The 21,147-nt window shown below is 34.3% G+C and overlaps 1 protein-coding gene across 2 annotated transcripts; it reads right to left on the bottom strand.

Moving 5' to 3' along the window:
• Nucleotides 1-2,008: 2,008 nt before the first annotated feature.
• LOC127087011 (carbamoyl-phosphate synthase large chain, chloroplastic) lies at nt 2,009-6,707 on the bottom strand. 2 transcript variants are annotated; one of them, XM_051027846.1, is made up of 4 exons: nt 5,208-6,707; nt 4,250-4,942; nt 2,368-3,927; nt 2,009-2,287 (listed from the first exon to the last, which is right to left on the bottom strand). In XM_051027846.1, the coding sequence occupies exons 1-3, from the start codon at nt 6,510-6,512 to the stop codon at nt 2,416-2,418; spliced, it is 3,510 nt and encodes a 1,169-aa protein (XP_050883803.1). In that variant the 5' UTR covers nt 6,513-6,707; the 3' UTR covers nt 2,009-2,287; nt 2,368-2,415. The 2 variants fall into 2 exon arrangements, with proteins under 2 accessions (XP_050883803.1, XP_050883804.1); XM_051027847.1 differs by having other exon boundaries at nt 2,381-3,927.
• Nucleotides 6,708-21,147: the final 14,440 nt, after the last annotated feature.

Genomic DNA, 21,147 nt, shown 5'->3' with positions numbered 1-21,147 from the left:
ACTAAAAGTGGGAAGAGCAATTCGCTACAAATATGTTTCCTACTTTGACCACTTTGTTTTTTTATTTGATTTCATGAACCACCGCGTTCTAGTAGTGACCAAAAATTGATAAATTACTTACACTCATGTGAGCATAGGACTTTTTATTTACTTTTTAGTGTCGCTAAAGGGGCGTGTAGATAATAGGATTTTGAAGTAAATCCATGAAGGTGCAAGAGCTCCTCCAGGTCTACTCAAAAACTATTTTCAAGAAGAAAAAAGTACTATTCTCCTTCACTTCTTTCGTTGTTTTTTTTACTTCATTAAAGATGATATTATTTCGGACTTTTCAAATAGACCGGATCATAACATATCAAAACCCATAAGGTAATTGAGAAAAAAGAATATGCACTGACAGTATAAATTTTTACATGTCAACCAATGAGAGACGTGTATCCCGATAAGTCACATTTTTAATTTTAAAATACTGATATGACATAGTTGAATGTTAAAATCCTATTGGATGACATTGTAAAACTATTTTACATTGACAGTGCACTACCTTTAATCTCAATGTAATTTTCTCTAAACTTAACCCTACCTCCTAAAGAAAGGAAAAACTCAAAAAGCACTCTAAGATCATGATGAATAACTACATGTCACCCCAGCCACCTAAAAACTCTATACCACACCAACGAAGGCTATCTCACAAGCAATAAAAGGATGAGAAAAAATGTCAACTGAAAACCCGCCCAATGGATAGGAAAGCATATTAGAGTCTGATAACACTCTTTTTCTAAATAGGTTGTCTCTTGAAAGGAATTTATCTTGCAATAACTATCAGGAGAAGACCAAGATCTTAGACAGAGACCAACTACTCCAAAAAAGGGGATGGATTTGACTTTGAACCAAAAGCAAGTCCCTAGAAGAACTCCAACTCTCCCTCTGAATGAGGTAAGCATAAGCCACTGGAAAATTACCATCATTAGCGTGATTCTAAATCCACTTATTTCTTTCCATAATAAGTGTAACATCTATAAACAAGGCATGAAACTCAACAAAAACACGCAACTCTCTAATGAAAAAGACTTCCACCATCTAAAGTCTCAAGTTAAATTCTCATTGACAACCTCTCCTATATCATCCACCATCGCTTCTATCTGGAGAGAGAAAGAGATGGAGAACAAACTAGAAAACTTAAACTTTAAGGAAAAGTTTTCTAATAAAGGATCTTTCCAAAAGAAAATATGCAAATGCAATCCCACTTTTCTTAAAATACCTTCAGAAAACGGGTGTTAAAGTTCTACTGTGGTCACTTTGAAACCAAAAATAATAATATGTTTATGTGCCAATTACATGTTTGAAATTTTAACTAAACAAAAATCCATTCTGATTTCCATCAAAACAGAAAAAGAGATTCATTCTAATGTGCTCACTAATTTCTGATTTCCATCAGAAAAAGAAAAAGAGATTCCTTCTAATGTGCTCACTAAATTGTTACACCATGGATTTCAATGTGTATTGACACTATACGGACATAACTAGGAGAACGACACAAAGATATATGGTACATATAAGTCAGTTTGCATGGAAATTGCAATTTTAGACATAATGCAGAGAATTTTAAATTGTTTACTTGTGAGGTTTCATTGTTAATTGTTTATTCATTGTGTTTTTGGTTCTATGCAGTCTGAATATAGAATGTGATTGATACAAGTGGAGCTCTAATGTATCCTTGTGAGTTCTTATCTAATATTACGTCTGCCGGGTTATTATGCCCCTTGAAGTGTTTAATAAATGCTTTTGCTTTTTCAAAATAAAAATGAAAGAAATGAAGAAGAATCTTCAAACTTGTCGTGGCTTCACAGCACACAGTGATGTGCGCACAGGTATGTAATTATATGTTTAGACTTGCTTCCGGTTTAGCATTGCTTCTACTAATCAAATTTAAAGGTTTTATGTTAAGTTAAAACCATAACATTACCAACTCAAAGTTCAAACATAGACAAATTATAGGATATGCAGACAATTAAACACAATTATAATGCTTGGCATCTTTGGTTTGGAACTTCCACATGAATGAAATAGCTTAAGCAGCAAGTATCAAATGAAAATTGCAAGATTTCTAAAATGAAAAATAATTATTAAACAATACAAATCCACCACACTCAAAAACTTCTACATGAGCACAAGCTCTTTATCAAGAGTGCTTTATGAGGAGTCAGGACAAAGATTATAAGGACCATCCATATATCCTTTGATCATCTGCCACTCCAAAATCTAGCAAGTTGTACAAGCTCACAATAATCTGCAACATGACAAGTTTAAGATGGTTAGAACACAAAATCAAGGGTGTTAAAAATGTATAAGAAAAACAGAGATGCTTACTAGTATTTATCACCTAAAGATTTAAAAAAAGGTCGTCTGCAAAATTTGTCACTCCTTAAGTTCATCAACCATGAAATCCTGAAGGGCGATCATTTTGATAGAATTGGACTTCAAGCTTTTTATTGCTTCAGCGGTTGCCAGAGCACCGTTAACGGTTGTCACAATAGGAACCTTGTAATCCAAAGCCATCCTCCTCAGAGCCAGACCATCTATCCGATCAAGTGCATCATCTGTACTGGTTACAACCATCAGCTGAATATCTCCGTTAGTTATCATGTCACCAGCATGAGGCCTTCCTTCATGTAGCTTCAGCACTAGCACAGCTGGGATATTACATAATTTAAGAGCAAGAGCTGTTCCAGCAGTAGCAACAATCTGAAATCCGTTATTAATAAAAGCCTTTGCAATTTTCTCAAGGTGAGGCTTTGTTAAGTCATTCAAGCTAAGGAACACGCTACCAGATAGTGGTAACTTCTGGCCAGCAGCAATTTGAGCTTTAGCAAATGCAATATTATACAGAGGGTCGATACCCATTACCTCGCCAGTACTTCGCATCTCAGGACTTAGAAATATATCACAGCCTGGGAACTTTGAAAAGGGAAGAACTGCTTCCTTGACTGACACATGTTTAGGAATGACCTCTTTCGTAAACTTTATATCATGAAGAGACTTTCCAGACATGACAAGGGAAGCGTATTTAGCCAATGGGTGGCCAATTGCTTTTGATACAAATGGCACCGTACGAGAAGCTCGAGGGTTTGCCTCAAGCAAAAACACTTTCTCCGTTGAAGTTATTGCATACTGACAATTCATGAGCCCACATACATTCAGTTTTTTGGCCAATTTTTCAGTCCATGACCTGATAATCTCCAAGGAAGAAGATGAAATAGTTCTTGTGGGAATAGAACAGGCAGAGTCACCGGAATGTATCCCAGCCTGTTCAATGTGCTCCATTATCCCACCGATAACTACATTGCCATGTGAGTCAGCCAGGGCATCAACATCAATCTCAATGGCATCAGATAAATACTTGTCAATAAGGACAGGGCGTTCTGGATCCACCTCAACAGCATTTTCAAGGTAAGTAATGAGTCTTTCATCACTGTAAACAATCTCCATTGCTCGACCACCCAAAACATAAGAAGGGCGAACAACAACCGGGTATCCAATGTCTGCTGCAATGGCAAGGGCATCAGCTTCACTCCTAGCAATTCCTCCTTTTGGGTGTTCAATCTGAAGTTCATGAAGCATCACATTGAACCTCTCCCTGTCCTCAGCAACATCAATGGAATCAGGAGATGTTCCCCAAATGCGTACATGACCTTCTCCACTGGCGCACTCTGGCTTGTGTTCATCTAGGTATTGTTGAAGGGGAAGAGATAGTTTCAACGGTGTTTGACCTCCAAACTGTACAATGATACCATCAGGCCTTTCCAAGTCAATAATGTTCAAAACATCTTCAACAGTCAAGGGTTCAAAGTAGAGACGGTCACTAGTGTCATAATCTGTGGATACAGTCTCAGGATTTGAATTCACCATGATTGTCTCATATCCTGCTGCCTGCAAAATCAATGGACAATGATGACATATAAAGTAGTAGTGAAACAAAAATTATACCACCTTTCTAGATAAATATCAAGATGAATAGGAACCAGTTCCTTTCATCTTGAAGGCTAATATCACAATAGGCGAGCTAATATGCAGCAAAGTCAGTATCGCACACACCAGCTCTTGGGTTGAAACTTTTTACAAAGAATAAAGAAAGAAAGTAGGTATGTGAAAAATATTTATAAGTATGTACATTGGTATTCACAAACTAATACACAACTAGTGGAGCATGAATATTTGGAATCTAATTAATACAAATGGAAAGAAAACAGACCTGGAGAGAAAATGATGCATGACAACAACAGTAGTCAAACTCAATCCCTTGACCGATTCTATTTGGTCCTCCACCTAAAATCAAAACCTTCTTTCTACTAGTGGGAGCTGATTCACACTCGAAATCATAAGAAGAGTACATATAAGGTGTATTAGCTTCAAATTCTGCAGCGCATGTATCAACTCGCTTATATGCTGGAGCAACACCAAGAGATAGCCGCCTACTTCGGACTTCTTTCTCGTTGGACTTGGTAGCAAACGCTATTTGTTTATCACTAAATCCTCTTCTCTTCACCTCATAGAAATCGGCATGTGTCAAATCAGACAGCTTATGCGACGCAAGGAAATTCTCCACATCAACTAGATCCTTGAACTGCCTGAGAAACCATTTATCAATAAAACTCAGTTCAAAAATTTCGTCAATTTGCATCCCTTTCTTCATTGCAGCATATACGGCATGGATACGCTCCGGGTTAGGAACCCGAAGGTTATACTTCAACTGTTCCAAATCATAGTCCAACTCCTTCGCCGGCCCACAACCCCATCCAGCGTGACCGTGCTCTAGAGAGCGCACAGCCTTTTGGAAGGACTCCTGGAATGTTCTCCCCATTGCCATTGACTCTCCAACTGATTTCATCTGTGTCGTCAGTATTGGCTGAGAGCCAGGAAATTTTTCAAAAGCAAACCGAGGAATCTGCAAATTGAACAGAGTAAACACATGATAAAAACACAAGTTTAAATAAAAAACAGCAAAAAATAACAAATCATACATTATCATCGATTCACTGTGACAGTATTCACATATCTTGCTCCATAGCATAAATATTAGTTCAGTAATTAATCAGATTATAAACTAGATAACCAGAATAGCATATTAGCATAGTATTACCCCATACAGAGAAAAGTGCAAAGCAGAAAGATTGAGCTATTAAACAAAACGATAACACAGCATGCATTACCTTTGTAACCACATAATCAATAGAAGGCTCGAAACTAGCCGGTGTTTTTTGTGTTATATCATTTGGGATTTGATCCAAAGTATAACCAACAGATAACTTCGCCGCCATCTTCGCAATAGGAAACCCGGTAGCCTTAGAAGCAAGAGCAGAAGACCTAGAAACTCTAGGATTCATCTCAATCACCATCACCTCGCCATCAACAGGGTTAACAGCAAACTGAACATTAGAACCACCACATTCAACACCAATTTCTCTTATTATAGCAATAGAATAATCTCTCAGACGCTGATACTCCTTATCCGTCAGAGTCTGAGCAGGAGCAACAGTAATAGAATCACCAGTATGAACACCCATAGGATCAATATTCTCAATTGAACAAATAATAACAACATTATCAGCTAAATCTCTCATAACCTCAAGCTCATATTCCTTCCAACCTAACAAAGATTTTTCAATCAAAACCTGATTAGTCAAACTAGCAGCAAGTCCAGCCTTACAAATCTCCAACAAATCCTCTCTATTATACGCAATTCCACCGCCAGTACCGCCCAACGTAAAAGCCGGTCTAACAATCAAAGGAAACTCAATTTCATTAGCAATCTGCATGCACTCATCAATTGTACTACATGTTCCTGAAGGTGGAGTTTTTATCCCAATATTCTTCATAGCCTGTTTAAACAACTCTCTATCCTCAGCTTTCTTAATAGCTTCAAGCTTAGCACCAATGAGTTCGACGCCGTATTTCTCCAACGCGCCGCTCTCGGCCAACGCGACGGCAAGGTTAAGCGCTGTTTGGCCCCCCATGGTTGGTAAAAGCGCGTCAGGGCGTTCAGCTTCGAGAACCTGTTCGACTAGCTCCGGTGTCATGGGAGTGACGTAGGTTCTGTCAGCCATATCCGGATCGGTCATGATGGTGGCTGGATTCGAATTGATGAGAATCACTTTGTAGCCTTCTTCGCGTAATGCTTTGCATGCTTGTGTTCCTGAGTAATCGAATTCGCATGCTTGACCGATTACGATTGGACCTGCGCCTAAGATTAGGATCTTCTTTATGTCAGTTCGTTTTCCGAATTTGGTTAGGGTTTGTTGTTGTTCGGTTGGTGTGGGTGGTGGTGGTGTGGTGACAACGGCGGCGGCGGCAGCGGCAGCGGGGGGAGAGAGGGAGAGTGGTTTTTGTGAAGAACGGGATAGCGGGATTCGGAATGGGAGGCTAGGTTTGGGGGATAAGCGAGGAATGGGAGAGAAAAGTGGAGAGGAATGGAGTGGAAGTTTGTTGAAATGAGAGATGGAGTAAGCCATTGGCATAGTGAAGGGAATTTAGGGTTTACGGAAACGGAAGGTTTTAGTGTTTGTTTGGAGTGAAGGAATTGGGAAGGAAGAGGAAGGGTATTATTGGTGTTGGCTGTGCGCCGCGGTGGTCCTGTCTTTGTTTTGATGCTTTCAGGTTTCTGGGACTACCAGCTCAGTGATGTGTGTGAGAGAGTATGATTAGTGAGAGAATGGATAAAAATTGTCTCTTTTTCATGTCGCTATTCTTTACAGTATAATTAAAAATAAATAAAAAATTAAATAAAAAAAGCTAAAAAAGATACATGCATAATCCATTGCATTGAATCCAATAATTGACAACATTTTAAAAAGTTCTGGATTTTTCTTATAAAAAGGATTTAAATTAAATTCATTTTTTATAAAGATGTGCTTTGATTTTACATTATTAGTCAAATCACAACTCTTTAAAAATATATAATTTAATAATAAATAATTTTAAAGTTATCTTTATGAAGGATTGTGATTGACTAGTAGTATAAAATTATTTACATGGATGGTATATAATAATTAAACTTGATTTTGTATTATAAAGTAAATTTTATTTTTTAAAGTATTACTAGTAAGATGGTTACAGAATAAATGATTGAGATACATTGAATATTATAAGGATAACGCTGATTTATGCTTGAGGAATATAAGTTAAAAAAATTATTTATAAAAGTTTTATATTAGAAAAAATAATAAAATAATTAATTTTATATTTTTATTGAAATTAATGCACAATTTTCAAGACATTATAAAAAATTTATATTGAAAAAACAATAAAATAATTAATTTTATATTTTTATAATAGATAAGATAATATTTCTTTATTTAATTTTTAATTTATATTTCTAAGACAAGTTAGTATTATTCATATTTAAATAATATGCTTATATGATCATATAATCGGGCATTTTATCCCTTTTACTTTAAAATTTTAAAAGCTTTTAAATTTATTTTTATTATTTTAGTATGTTTTTAAATGAGTCATTTAAATTTTATTTTATTTATTTTTAGAATAAATAACATTTTGATATTTGTTTGTGATTCAAGTTATAACGTGAACTATAAGAATAAGATTGATGTGTATGGGTATTTAAGTCCGTTTATTTTGGCTATTTTTAAAAATAATTTTTATAATATTATATATATTTTGATGTAAAATAAATTTATAAAAAAACTTTTTATAATAGTTTTAAAAAAATGGTTTGAATACTTATTTTTAAAATATTATTTTAACTATTTCATCATTTTATAAAAAAAATATTGGATATTAAAATTTCAAAAAATCACTTAATTTTAAAGTTATTTTAAATATTTTTTTATAAAAATCATTTTTTTGAGATATAATTTTTTGAAAAAAATATGATTTTAATTATATTTTTTATCTTCAATTATATTTATGTTATAGAATAACAAATTTAATCTTTTAATTTATAAAAAATAAATTTATAAAAAATTTTAATATTTTAAAAAATATTAATATAGAATTTATTTTTAAAAATACAAAGAAAAAATTATTTTTTAAAATGGAAATCTAAGAGAAAGGCAACAAATTTGATGTAAGACTGCTGCAAAATGCTCATAAGTCAAAAATTCAGTTTTTGTGCCAAATTTTAAGTCTTGCTAATAAAAATTCGTTTTTGGGTAGTTTGTGTTTTTTCAGCCACTACTTTTAGAGCTTGAATTTTATATTAATTATTTACATTTTTAGTAGAGTTATATGGTCATAATACATAACTCAAAAATTTCACATTTCTTAGAAACAGTAATTATTTACATTTTTAATAGAGTTATATGGTCATAATACATAACTCAAAAATTCCTTATTTCTTAGAAACAGAACAAAGCTTTTTTTTTCAGGAAGATTACACTAAGTATAAATTTGTTGTTTTGTCAATATCTTGAGTTTTTAATGTTATTTTGTTAATTTCGAGTTTTTAATGTTATTTTGTTAATTTCGTTTATTTTATTTATTTTTTATTTAATTATATTTGTATTATAAAGCTTAATTCAAATGTTAATTTAATTGATAGTATTTGAATTTGGCAAAATTTGATTCCTTAACTTTGAATGTAGTTTTGTCACGCTTGAATTTCAATAATTGAAACTTGAAATTCACATAAGGATGACGCTTTGTTAATATATTATATAGTCAAATATGAATTGAATCGAAATTATTGATTGAGTCGTAAAATTTTGATAGATCATAATTGTCGATTTAGTGGATTGATTATTTTTAATCCTATGTATTTTTAATCGTTAATAACTCGTTTTTTTTAATCTGCGTGCAAAAACGGATCAAATTGATGTTGTTTCCAATGACTCTTTAATTATATTAGTCAACTTTATATTCTTACTAACACAATCATCTCAATTTTTTAGAGGCTTTGTGTAAGTTAGACGCGGTTAACCATGGCAAAACAAAGTGGTGTCATATTTAACCACAATTTAACAGTGACAAATAATTTATGAGACCTTACTTAACCACAATTTAACAGTGACAAATAATTTATGAGACCTTACTTAACCACAATTTAACAGTGACAAATAATTTATGAGACCTTACTTAACCACAATTTAACAGTGACAAATAATTTACACAACCTCAAAGACAATCCTACTTACTAATTATCTTAATTTTTGTTATGTGTATTTCCTTTTGCTTACATGTTAACTAGTTTAAAAAAAATGGTTAAATATAGGACACCCCCTGCAATGTAGGCGAGTTTTGCTTTACCCCTGTAATATTTTTTTAGGAATTTTCGCCTGTAATTTTTTTTCTCCCCCTAAACGTACAATTTGAATACTAAATCCGGGGATAAACAAAAGGTATATATTACTATGGTAACTTTTGTGCTTAGGGGGTAAAAGACTAAGAATTTTTACATTCTAAGGGGATAAAAAAAATTATATGACGTAAACCAAATTTCGCTAACATTGCAAGGGATTTCGTATATGTAACCTTTAAAAAAATCAATCACTGAATGATTTTATAGCCAATCAAAATACAATTTTTAAGCCACTATCTCGGATTGCTCCGAAATTTTGCCAAAAAATCACAAGCTCCCTCATTTCCTTAGTCTTGTGGAGACTATCATTACTTGATTTCGCATAGATGATTGCAAATCATTCTATGGATGAAAACAAATACACTAGAATATCAATTGTTCTTGAATATTTTGTTATCATAACAAGTAAAATTTATTATTCTTAAAACCATATTTTGATTCATCAAAGATTTCTTTGAATTTTTTTTTTATGATTCTGAAAGATCTTCTTCGTATCTTAATTATTTGGACATGGAGAGGAATCTACAAACATTTGAATTTCATTTGGAATAATTTTTTTTAGTAGCTCAATTTTGTCTAGATAATAAAAGAAATGAATATTATTATTTAATTTTATTGCATTTTTTCGTTATTTTTTTAAGAAATTTTAAAAAATATATCAAAAGAAAATGATTTAGTCATTTATTTTGACTCATAATATATTTACAATTCATTTTTTAGTTTCACAAAAAAAATCATTTATTTTTATTTTAAACGTTGATAATTTAAAAAATTATAAAAATTGAATTAAAAATTATTTATTAAAAAAATTTATTATCGTTTCAAAAAAAAAAAAAAAAAAAAAAAATCAATTTCTAAGAAATATGGAAATTATCTTTATTTTATAACATCATTTTCTCAATGTAGCCCTTTTCCATGTAAATTACCATTTTTCAACTTTTGTAAAAGATCTATGGAGTCTTGTCATTTACAGACTATCATCCTATTAAATAAAGTTGAGCCTTTATCCAATTATTTCTACTATTATTTATTTAGCCAAATAGAATTGAATTTTGTGATGATAATTTTGAAATTGAATTAATAAGTAAAAATCATTTTTCTCAAATAATAATGAAAGCAATTACTCTAAAAAAGCAATTAATCACAGTAAGGAATATCAACAGCAATCTGAGAACAGGTAAGTCCTAAAGTGCGAAGCATTGTTGGTTTCCCTCGAGCGGTGGGTTTGGTAGCCTTTTCCTCCCCAATGGCAACTCAGTTTCCCTAGCTGAGTTTGTAATCACCTCCCTAGTTGAGTTGTAGGCTCACATCCTCAACAGTTCGTGTGGACCCAGCACAAAGTTTTATATCCTGTAACTCCCCAACGGAGTTCATTTTTGATCCTTAACAATGTTGATTCTTGAGCAATATTTGATTTGGTCCCCTATGAGGTTGTCTCATTTGATATGATGTTGACCTAAAATTCCCCGCAGAGTTGACAGTTCAGATCCTCAGTAGATCTTCTCTCTCTATCCCCAACCAGGTTTGAGATGTTCAAAGCTAGTTGATTTGCATCCATTCCCCAGCATGTTTCTCCAGTTGGTGTTTCCATCTTGTCGAGATTAGCCGAGTGTTGTAAACAATGATTCAAATCAGTGACATTTGTATCTTTTGTGATTGTTTTGTCAGCATAATCATCAATTATTTACATGCACATTCATACATCAGATAGTTCATTATGCATACTATTGCATTTGATTCCTTATTTTTTTATCCTTTGCTATGGTGATATTGTTTCTCCATGCAGATTTGGTGTGTCTGTCCTCCTTCAATTGTAGAGTGTCAGCCCCTTAAGTAGAAAGAATTTAACCTTTCTCACTCCCCACTAAGTTATTTCCTCGTGGATGATTATTATTTCAGTTTCCTCCCTAGTTGATTATCTGGATGGAACCACTCCCCTTGAGTTATATCCTCATTGGGTTGAGTCTTTGTTTGATCGTTTCTTTCTAGCTCTTACCTAGATAGATACGTTTGGTCCCCTGAGAGTCTGTTACCCAGTAACTGATAATATTCTTCTCGATTTACGAGTCTTTTATTTTTACCCAATACCTGGTAGGAGTAATTTACCTCCTTTATTTTCTCAGTAGATTCGTTTTCACATTTCTCTAGGCAGTCTATCCTTGATATGATCATCTTAATTGATGACGAATATTCTCCCTTTTTTTGGGTTTCTACCCAGTAAAAAGGTAGTTGTAATCCCTATTTCATTCCTCAGAGAGTTAATCCTTGATATGTTCATCCTAACCGATGACGGGTTTTCTCCTCTTTGCGGTCTTCTGCCCAGTAACCGGTAGTTGTAAATCCTACTTTCCCCTCTAAGTCTATCCTTGATATGTTCATCTTAACTGATGATAGATATTCTCTTTTTGGTGTTCTATCCAATAACCGATAGATATAATTCCTACTTTTCTCCGACAGTCTATCCTTGATATGTTCATCTTAACCGATGAAGGATATTCTTCCCTTGAGTCTATCCTTGATATGTTCACTTTAATGGTGACGGATATTCTCTCTTTGGTCTTCTGCCCAGTAACCGGTAGTTGTAAATCCTATTTGATATTTTCCCCAACAGATTATTCTTACCCAGTAAACAGTAATGAATACACCTCCTGTTTCCCTCAGCGAGTCATCCTTGATATGTTTACCCTAACCGGTAACGGTTGCCTCTCTATCAGATTATGTTATCTTCCTACCCAGTGACCGATAATAGATAGTGCAATTCTGGTACTCCTGCGTTGAAGTTCATTCTTCCCCAGTTGAGTTTAGGTGCGTATTTACTTAGTGAAATCGCCATTGCCTTGTTTGGTTCAGGTATTTCAGTTTTGTTCTGATCTACCTGTTTCCCCTGCAAATTCTTCTTTATCCCCGACCTAGTTCTTCCATTGATTTATTTTCATGGAAATTCCCTTGTGTCTCCAACAGTTTTTAAGCCATAGTCTGGCCTACGCACAACTTTTATTCCCCAGAGTCTCTATTTCCCCAGTGAGTTTTCCTCACGGAATGCATTATACTCCTGTGGACTTTCAGTCTCTCCGAATTCTTTTCCTTTGTGGCAATATTTCCCCACAAAGATTATTTTTAACATTCATATCATATGCATCATAAGGTCTCCTAGGGACCAAAATTTGTTTCTATATGTTGTTATTTAAGTCCATTCTACTGAGTCGATACAGAGATTTTAACCTTCACATCCTCAGTTAGAATGTCCTTAAATAGGGGCAGCTGTAAGACCCTAATTTTGACCCTAAGATCTCTCATGCTATCTCATTATATGCATTGGCATTAAGATCACACCTTAGCATTATCCTTACCACTCATTCATTGGGTTTGCATTGGGAGAGGTCACCAAGCACATTTTTATTGTATCATACTTTGTCTTTCATTATTTACTAACCAAAATACCAAAAATATGTCAATGTATAGTTTGTTGTTTTTGTAGGTAGTGTGTATGCTCACCTATGCTCCATCAAGCTCATATCTAGGGTTTGAGACCTTCAATGAAAGGAGACTAATCAAGATATGGTTCACAATGACTCTAGACATCATATATGGATCCCCATGGTCTTCACGTATCATTTTGACCAAGAATTCATCAAGAGTTGGAAGCTTGTTTGCCTTGGAAGCCCTAATTCATCTAGGTATCTTGTGTGACTTCTTCAACAAGTGATCAAATATTTCAAGGGATATTTCATATTACATCATCTTATGCATATATGATCCTCCATGAGTCCCAAAAGTCAAGAGAATGTCAAGCTAGCAAGATGGTTCATGGTGGTTGACCAAAGAAAGTCAACTGGTCAAAATTGGGGTTCCCTAGACCCTATATCCTACAATTTTTGTCATATGAAAACGGTTCCAAGAGAAAAGCTACTCAACATGACACTACAAACAACTTTCATGTTGAAGTCAAGAGCTATTTTTGCTTGTAAGGTCATGTTTTATGGTGAAAGATTATAGGTCATTTTGTTTGAACCCTAGTTAAGAGGTCAACTTACCAAGACCATAACTTGATCAATATTTATGAGATGAAAGCCATTAAAATTCCATAATCAAATTCAATATGTCTAATTAAACTTTATTTTTTGTAGGAAGTTCAATTTCAACTTGCAAGTGCATGTGTCAAGAGGAAACAATATAGGTCACTTTGGACCACTACCATTGAACAAGTGATTTTCCCCAACTTCTAAAATGAATAACTCCTTCATGCCAAATCCAAATGATATCAAATTTGTGACCAAATTAAAGAGGTTTTAAATATCTACAACTTTGATGAAGGAATGTTTTCCATTTTAAGTCAATAGCAAAAGTTATTCAAAGTGGAAGAAGTGAACATTTGACTTGGTACTTAGAAACTTTTCAAATATGTTTGATTTTCTAAACTTCCACCTCAAAATTCATTATGATCCAAGCTTCAAATGGAAAAGTCTTCAACATGAAAGTTGTTCCCCTTGACCTCACCTTTCCAAAAAGTTCAAAATCATCTCATTTGGATCAAAATTGAAGGACTTGTGCATGGGTGCAATGTGTGGTACCATTTGGAAGAATTTCATGATCAAACTCATTCCAACTTTGCATGGCTTAATGCAACACTTTCAGCATGACCTATGCACGATTTTGGATCTTTGCAAATGATTGTTTGGGGTTTGTGCACGCCCATGCTAGATCATGAAGAAACTTGCTATTTTTGAACATTTGAAAGAAAGTGTGTGGAAATCAATTGCATTGGCTATAAATAGGAGTACATTGTGATCAGAACTCCATAAATACCTTGCCCAAGCTTTGCTAGACCAATCCAAACCCTCCATTCCATAGAATTTCTGAAGATTTATTTTGAAATCAAGCTTAAACTTCATCTTCTGTTTGGAACTTCAAACTCTAGAAATTCACTTCCCTTTTCATCTCAATTGGTTTCTGCAAGCAAGAGGAAGAGAAAGTAAGCAAATCCAGATCAAGATCAAGTGAATATGAAGCAACTCGAAGGTGATTTTTCAGAAACTTCATCTCTTCGATTCTCTCTCAATTCTTCACCATTCTTTGTGATTTTTGATGGTCTAAAGTCCTACCAATGTAGGCAACAAACTTAAGTTGCTTTTAGGTCAAATCGAAGCAACTCAGTTCATGATCCTCAAAATTCAAATCCCTGTATCTTTCTATATACTTGGAATTGAAGAAAATTGAGGCCAGATTCGAGCTCCTGAGCATTTTTTATTTGAAGCCATGTCCTTGTTTTTTATTTTAGTGATGGTTGATGATGGACCAGTCCGGTGAGGTCCACCGGAGAAGAAAATCGGAGCCCTAGCTCCAGTGGTATGTTGTCACGCCTCTCAACCATCAGATCTGTTTAAATTATTTTAATCATGGCCTTTGGTTTTAAATACCAAGTTTGCAACGCATTGACTGCAGTGCATCATGGAACACACGCGCTTGGCCATCAGATCTACCACCTCAATTAATGAGGGAGATCTGATGGCCTTTGTTTTTTTTTGCTTTTTTATTTTTAGGTTTAATCCATTTATTTTGACTAATTCATATTAATTTTATTTTTAATCCAAAAAATATGGGACTTTCACCAAAAATCTTTAAATATTTTCCTCTTTCATTTTCTGAATTAAAATTATTTTTTGGATTAACTTTGATATTTTCATGAATTAATTGTTTTTGTGCATATTTTTAATTGTTTAAAAATACTTCTGACTTTTCAAAAATCATGAATTTTTTTGTCCAAGGTCCTTTGGCCTTTATTGACCTAGGATAAATCTCTTGGCCATTTATTTGGTGTTTTGAAGAGGTTTTAGGTTTTGGCCAAATTAAATTGATTTTAAATGCACTTTTAATTGATTAATTGTGTAAAAAATATGTTGAGCTATCTCTATTGACTTGTGATGTTTGACTATTGGTTTGGACCTTGGTCAAGGTTGATTTGACTTTTGTTGAGTTAAAATCATTGGATTTATGGGATTGATGAAATGTACATTTCATCTCCCAAAATGAATGAATGATTTTAATTTGATAAAATTCTTCCCATGACCAATTTGTGTTTCTCTTATCTCCCCTCCCTCTTCATCTTCAATCCTATTCTTTCCCATCCCTTTTATTGACCAATGAAATCTCAAGATCCTAAGGCTAATTGGTCCATCAATAACCTTGTGTTAGATGAACCAATACAAGTATGGATGAGATAGGTCCCTCCTTTGATCTTTTTCTTTAGTGTGTGGTATGTTTTAGGAGTTTGGTTCATTATACCAAATCTCTAACATGCATTAGCACCTAAATTTTTATTTCCCGGCCTCAGATAGTTGTGACTTCTACATAAGTCCAATTACGATTGCTTAACATAAAGCTAAATTTGACCCTAAAGGCATAACATTCTAGTAAGTGAGATTGTCAGTCTCCCATCTTTCATGGTATTGTGTGGAAACTTGGCCTTTTTTCCTTCCTTTGGAAGATGTCTTGGTTCAAGGATCCATGCTTGTGAATAGATGGTTGAGTGTTCTCTAAAGAATGACTTAATCAATTGAAAAGTAAAACTCCACTAACATCTAACTAACTTTGACTAACACTAACTATTATTAACTTTGCTTGACTTTCAAGTCATTTACTTTTTGAAATTTAATTTCAAGTCATTTACCATTCATTGTCATTTTCATATCATTTAACTTGTTTATGTTTATGTTATTTTCACTTTGCTCATTTGAGCCATATATTGTGATTGTATATATTTGTTTGTGTATCTTGTTTGTGGTCTTAGGACCTTAAAATACCTAATAAACAACAAAAAACCCTAAAAAAATGTTTGGTGGACTGTTGAGCTTGATCTGAACTTTTGGACTTAGGATTAGGCAACATTCCATATGCAAAAGGACTTGGCCAATGCCAACATTTCTGAGACCAAGTTTTTGTGATTTGAGTTTTTCATCTGATGCAAGTATTGGGATCCACTTGAATTCATCTGCTACATGGTCTTGATACAACTGTTATTTTGATCTTATGTCTAATGTTTTATTTTGAGTTAATCAATGAGTATTTCATCTGATACATAAGAAGACAAATAAGACTACTAGCTATGGAATTGCTTGTTTAGATGTGACTATCTTTATTTGATGCCTTGATCTTCAAATTGCTAATGGCTTGCTGATTATTGCTTGATTCAAAGTCAAAGAGAAAGTGGGTTTTCTATATGACATTCTTGTCTGTTGGATTGCATTCCATTGTTCAGATCTTTTCAACTCTTAACTTTTAATTTTATGCTTAGGATTAGTCTCTTCATCTCCTCCCATTTCTTAAATTTCAAAATCTCTCCCCCTTTTCAAAAACCTTATTTGTTGGTGATTTCAAACTAAGACCTTATTTCAAATAGAAACTTTGGCCTTATGTCATTGAATTTTCAAACTCTTTTCTCAAATCAAACTTGCAAATGAACTTAACCATATTTGACTTAAAATTTCAAAAGACAAAAATAACTAACACCCATTCAAACTTCTAGGCCCTTTGTGCCTCTTTTAACTTAAATTTTGATTAAAAGAAATTCACTCACTTTGAAATTATTACCACAAACTACGAGGTTTTGATCCCTCATTTTTATGTTAGTACGTAGGCACAAGTCCGAAGGTCTTGTCAAACACAAAAATATAATCAATGAATTCTTTTCTCATCCACACACTCTATTTTTCTCAAACATCTTTTATACCAAAAATACATACACACATAAAAAAGGGCTCCCTAGGAGTACCTAGGACACTTTGGATGCTAACACCTTCCCTCTGTGTAACCAACCCCCTTACCTGAAATCTCTGGCATTTGATTAGTTTTGATTTGAAAACTTCTCATATTTGGCTTTTGTTCGTACTTTTCCCTTTTCCTTTGGAAACAATAAAAAAGCGGTGGCGACTCTGGTTTTATTGACGTTAAACTTATCCATAGTTTGATGGTCATGAATTTACCGCTATAGAGGATAGTGATGTTTAAACCAAATAAATTATAGAAATTGGTGTTTAAATCAAAGAAGTAATATGATGGTGGTGTCTAAACCAAAAGAGGATAAGAGTGATAGAAGTGGTGTTTAAACCAGGCAAGAGATATGGGTGGTGTTTAAACCGAGCAAGTGATAAAAGTGGTGTTTAAACCAAAGAAATGGTGTTTAAACCAAAGAAGTGGTGTTTAAATCGTAAAAGTGGTGTTTAAACCAAAGAAGCGATATTTAAACCGGGAAAATGGTGTTTAAACCAAAGAAGCGGTGTTTAAACCGAAAAAGTGGTGTTTAAACCAAAGAAACGGTGTTTAAACCGGAAAAGTTGTAGGATTTTGCCTAGATCAATAGGATCAAGATCTATAAAAAAAGGGTGTCATAAAAGTCATGTTTAAACCAAAAGATTGATGTTTAAACCAAAAGAGTGGTGTTTAAACCAAAAAATGAAAATGGTGTTTAAACCAAAGAGATGGGTGTTTTAACCAAGGCGACGATTAACCCGAAGTGAGAAATAAGAGTGGTGTTTAAGTTAAAGAGAAAAGAAAAATGGTATTTAAACCAAAGAGAAAAGGAAAGTGGTGTTTAAACCAAAGAGGTGAGAAAGTGGTGTTTAAACCAACGAGGTGGGTGTTTTAACCAAGATGGTGATTAACCCAAAGAGAGATATAAAAGTTGTGTATTTTAACTGAGAATCAGTGATTAACCAATGCAAGAAGAGGGTATGTTAACCATAAGAGGTGATTAACCCAAGAAAGAGAATGTGGTATTTTAACCGATAGACGATGATTAACCAAAAGGAAGAAGATGATATTTTAACTGAGAATCGGTGATTAACCAAAAGAAAGAATGGTATTTTAACCGAGAATCAGTGACTAACCAAAAAGAAGGATATGTTAAGCAAGGAGTGGTGATTAACCCAAAGAGAATGTGTTTGATCCAAAGAGACTAGTGTATTGCTGATGAAGTAGTGTTGCAGTGTAATGTTGATATGTTATTTATGGAGAAGAAGACTTATCAGTTATTAGACTCGAATTACAATAAAGTCTAGGAATGAAGGTGAATACTTTGAATAATTAGGGCTTATGCCTCGTACTCAAAGGTACTCTAGACAAGGATAAGAATTATCCCTCTTATCATTCTTAGTTGCTTAACGCTCGTGGCGCATAATTCGCGTCAGAACTGGCAAGTGTTGAGGAATAACCTTTGTTGTGCTTGAACAATGATCCAGTGTCTAGTCTGTCTGTAATATCCTATATGACTTTTATTAACTTGAGTATGAAGTCTTGACTTATTTATCTTGAAGGATCCAATGCAGTTCCAGTATAGAGGACTAGTATCATTAAGTGATCAAGAGGTTGTTGATCACTTGACTAGACAAAGGGAAAAAGCACATGTCAAAGGACTTAGTTGATTAAAGAAGACTTTGATCAACTCAATCAATCAACAGTTATAAATCAAGCATAGGATTTCTAAACCTAAATCCTAAGGAAAATCAAAGTATCATAATGCACATATTTCTACAAACTAACCAAGAATTAAGATGAACATGGTTAACTTTTATAAAATCTACTTAGAAAATTAATCCTAAAAATTAGTGATTAAATTCTAAACAATACAATACTTTTATTAGTTTCTTATCATGGTAAAACAAAGGATCATAAAGTCTAAGCATTATTTTTTAGTATTTCATGTTAAGGATTATTAAAAGCATCTAAAAAATGGAATTAACAATCATAAATAAATAGAAGAAAATAGAAAATGAGAAAGAAAAAAAAGAGATAGGGTGCATTGATCCAACAAAGGTGTAAGGAGCAATTGAACATGGGCTTTGTCAAAAGCCCAAAGTAAACTACATAGGGGATGTAACATACACAAAGGGGGTGCATCACTGTTAGTTCAGCTTAGGCCAAGGGCACAAGGCCCACGAAGATGAAACCAAGAGAGAGGGGAGACAAGTTTCAGTTCAATCCCCTTGCTTTCATTTAAACGCATCGCCTGAGACATGGTCCAGAAAATTCTGTCGCGCCGGAATTTTCCACCAGCGGCGGAAGTGAAATCACTCTCAAATTAGAATAAAAATATCATTGCCCTTCTCTCCATCGCAATCCAACATGTTTTCCTTTTGATTCCTCTCTTATTCACCAAACTAAAGCAATGCGTATATGAATCCTAACAATAGGAATGCAAATTAAACGACACCGGAACATCAAACGGAGTCCAAACTTTAGGAGTTTGGCTCCTTGGAGGTGAGGCTACATGGTGGTAACAATTTTGTGTGTGAATCGAAGAAGAAGCAAAATGGAGCTTACCTGCTAGAGTAACTCTGACGTCTCTTTAAGGTGACTGATGTTGAGAACGAAGTTCCACAATCTTTAATTCCTCTAAGTACTCTTCCTTCACCTTTCAAATTATGTGCGTAAAAACTTCTTCTCTTCTTCTTCTATCTCTATTGTAGCTTGTAGGAAATTCGATGTGGTGTGTGTTGTTGAAATGAGTTGCAAAGGGTGGTAGTTTCAGAGATTGAGAGAGAGAAAGAGAAAGAGAGAGAGAAGGAGAGAGATGAAGAAGCGTGTGAAATGATTGAATCTTGTAGAGAGTGAATTTGAGAGGTTGAAGATAATGATGTGACTGAGCTCTACTGCATTGAAGCTTCAATGTGAAGCTTTGATAGAGTATTTTGAAGGAGCTTTTGTGAGGTTTTTGGTGAGAAATTTGGATAGAGGTTGCAAAATAATTAAAGGTTGATCTGATAGAAATGTTGATAGATGAAGGTGGTGGTTGAAGTTGCGTGAAAAATACCCGAGCACATCGCACACTCGAAGATACAACAAAGTCGCCATCTAACTTTATTTATTCCCGAAGGAAAGGGAAAACATCGATAAAACCCGGGGAAAGAGAAAAAGGATAAGGAAGTCGATTATGCAGGGGGAGGTATTAGCATCCCTCACATCTGTTGTACTCAAAGAAACCCGTTTTGATTGTTCTTTGCTTGAATGGGTGTTTCTATCTAAAGATTACTCACGAAAGGAGAAAGGGAAAGGAATGGAATAGATAGAGTGCTCGGTAAGGATTAGGGCCTTCATGCCTACGTATCCTTATAGTGAAATAAGAAATTCAGAGCTCCGTAGTTCATAGAACTAATGGTGGGAAATGAAAGAAGAGTGAGAAAGGTATGGTTTGAACCAAAGGATAATTCGATTTGAACCCATAGGGTAGGTATGTCTGAACCAAGGAGGAAACTGGCATCAAGCCAAAACAAAGGGTAAATTGGCATCAAGCCAAAAATAAAGGATATTGTTTGTGTAAGGCTGCAGAGTAAGTAAACAAAGGAAAATTTCTTGACTCAGAGGTAGGCATTGGTTATTTGCTCAAAAGTATGTATGTAACCCAAAGAAATAGTGTATTTGGTTCAAAGAGAACAATATATCACTGAGGATGAATGATTGGTCGAAGATATTGAATGAAGGTATTGAATAGTGAATAGTTGAGGGTGAATGGAAGAATAAAGAGAAATAATTAATGTGCTCGTCGAGGATTCACATCCTAATGTGTACGTATTCTCATTGTGCAATGACTTGGCAGTCACTCATGGCATTCACCATGGTGTTTCCCAGGGCTCTAGCCATGACGTGGCAGTCAAAAGCCACCTCAGCAAGAAGAAAAGTAAAAAAGGAGCATTTTCATAATTCATGGTGTTCTCTATGAGGGCCATGGCGTTCGCCATGAACCTTGAAGACCACGTTCTCCCACTTTGCACTCATGGCGTCTGCCATGGACTTTGAGGGCACAAAAATATCAACAACTTGGCCCAGTCTTCTACCACTTCAGTATA

Source organism: Lathyrus oleraceus, chromosome 5 (genome assembly GCF_024323335.1).
Source record: "Lathyrus oleraceus cultivar Zhongwan6 chromosome 5, CAAS_Psat_ZW6_1.0, whole genome shotgun sequence".
NCBI classification, from domain to species: domain Eukaryota; kingdom Viridiplantae; phylum Streptophyta; class Magnoliopsida; order Fabales; family Fabaceae; genus Lathyrus; species Lathyrus oleraceus.
This window is presented reverse-complemented; position numbering and strand designations above follow the sequence as displayed.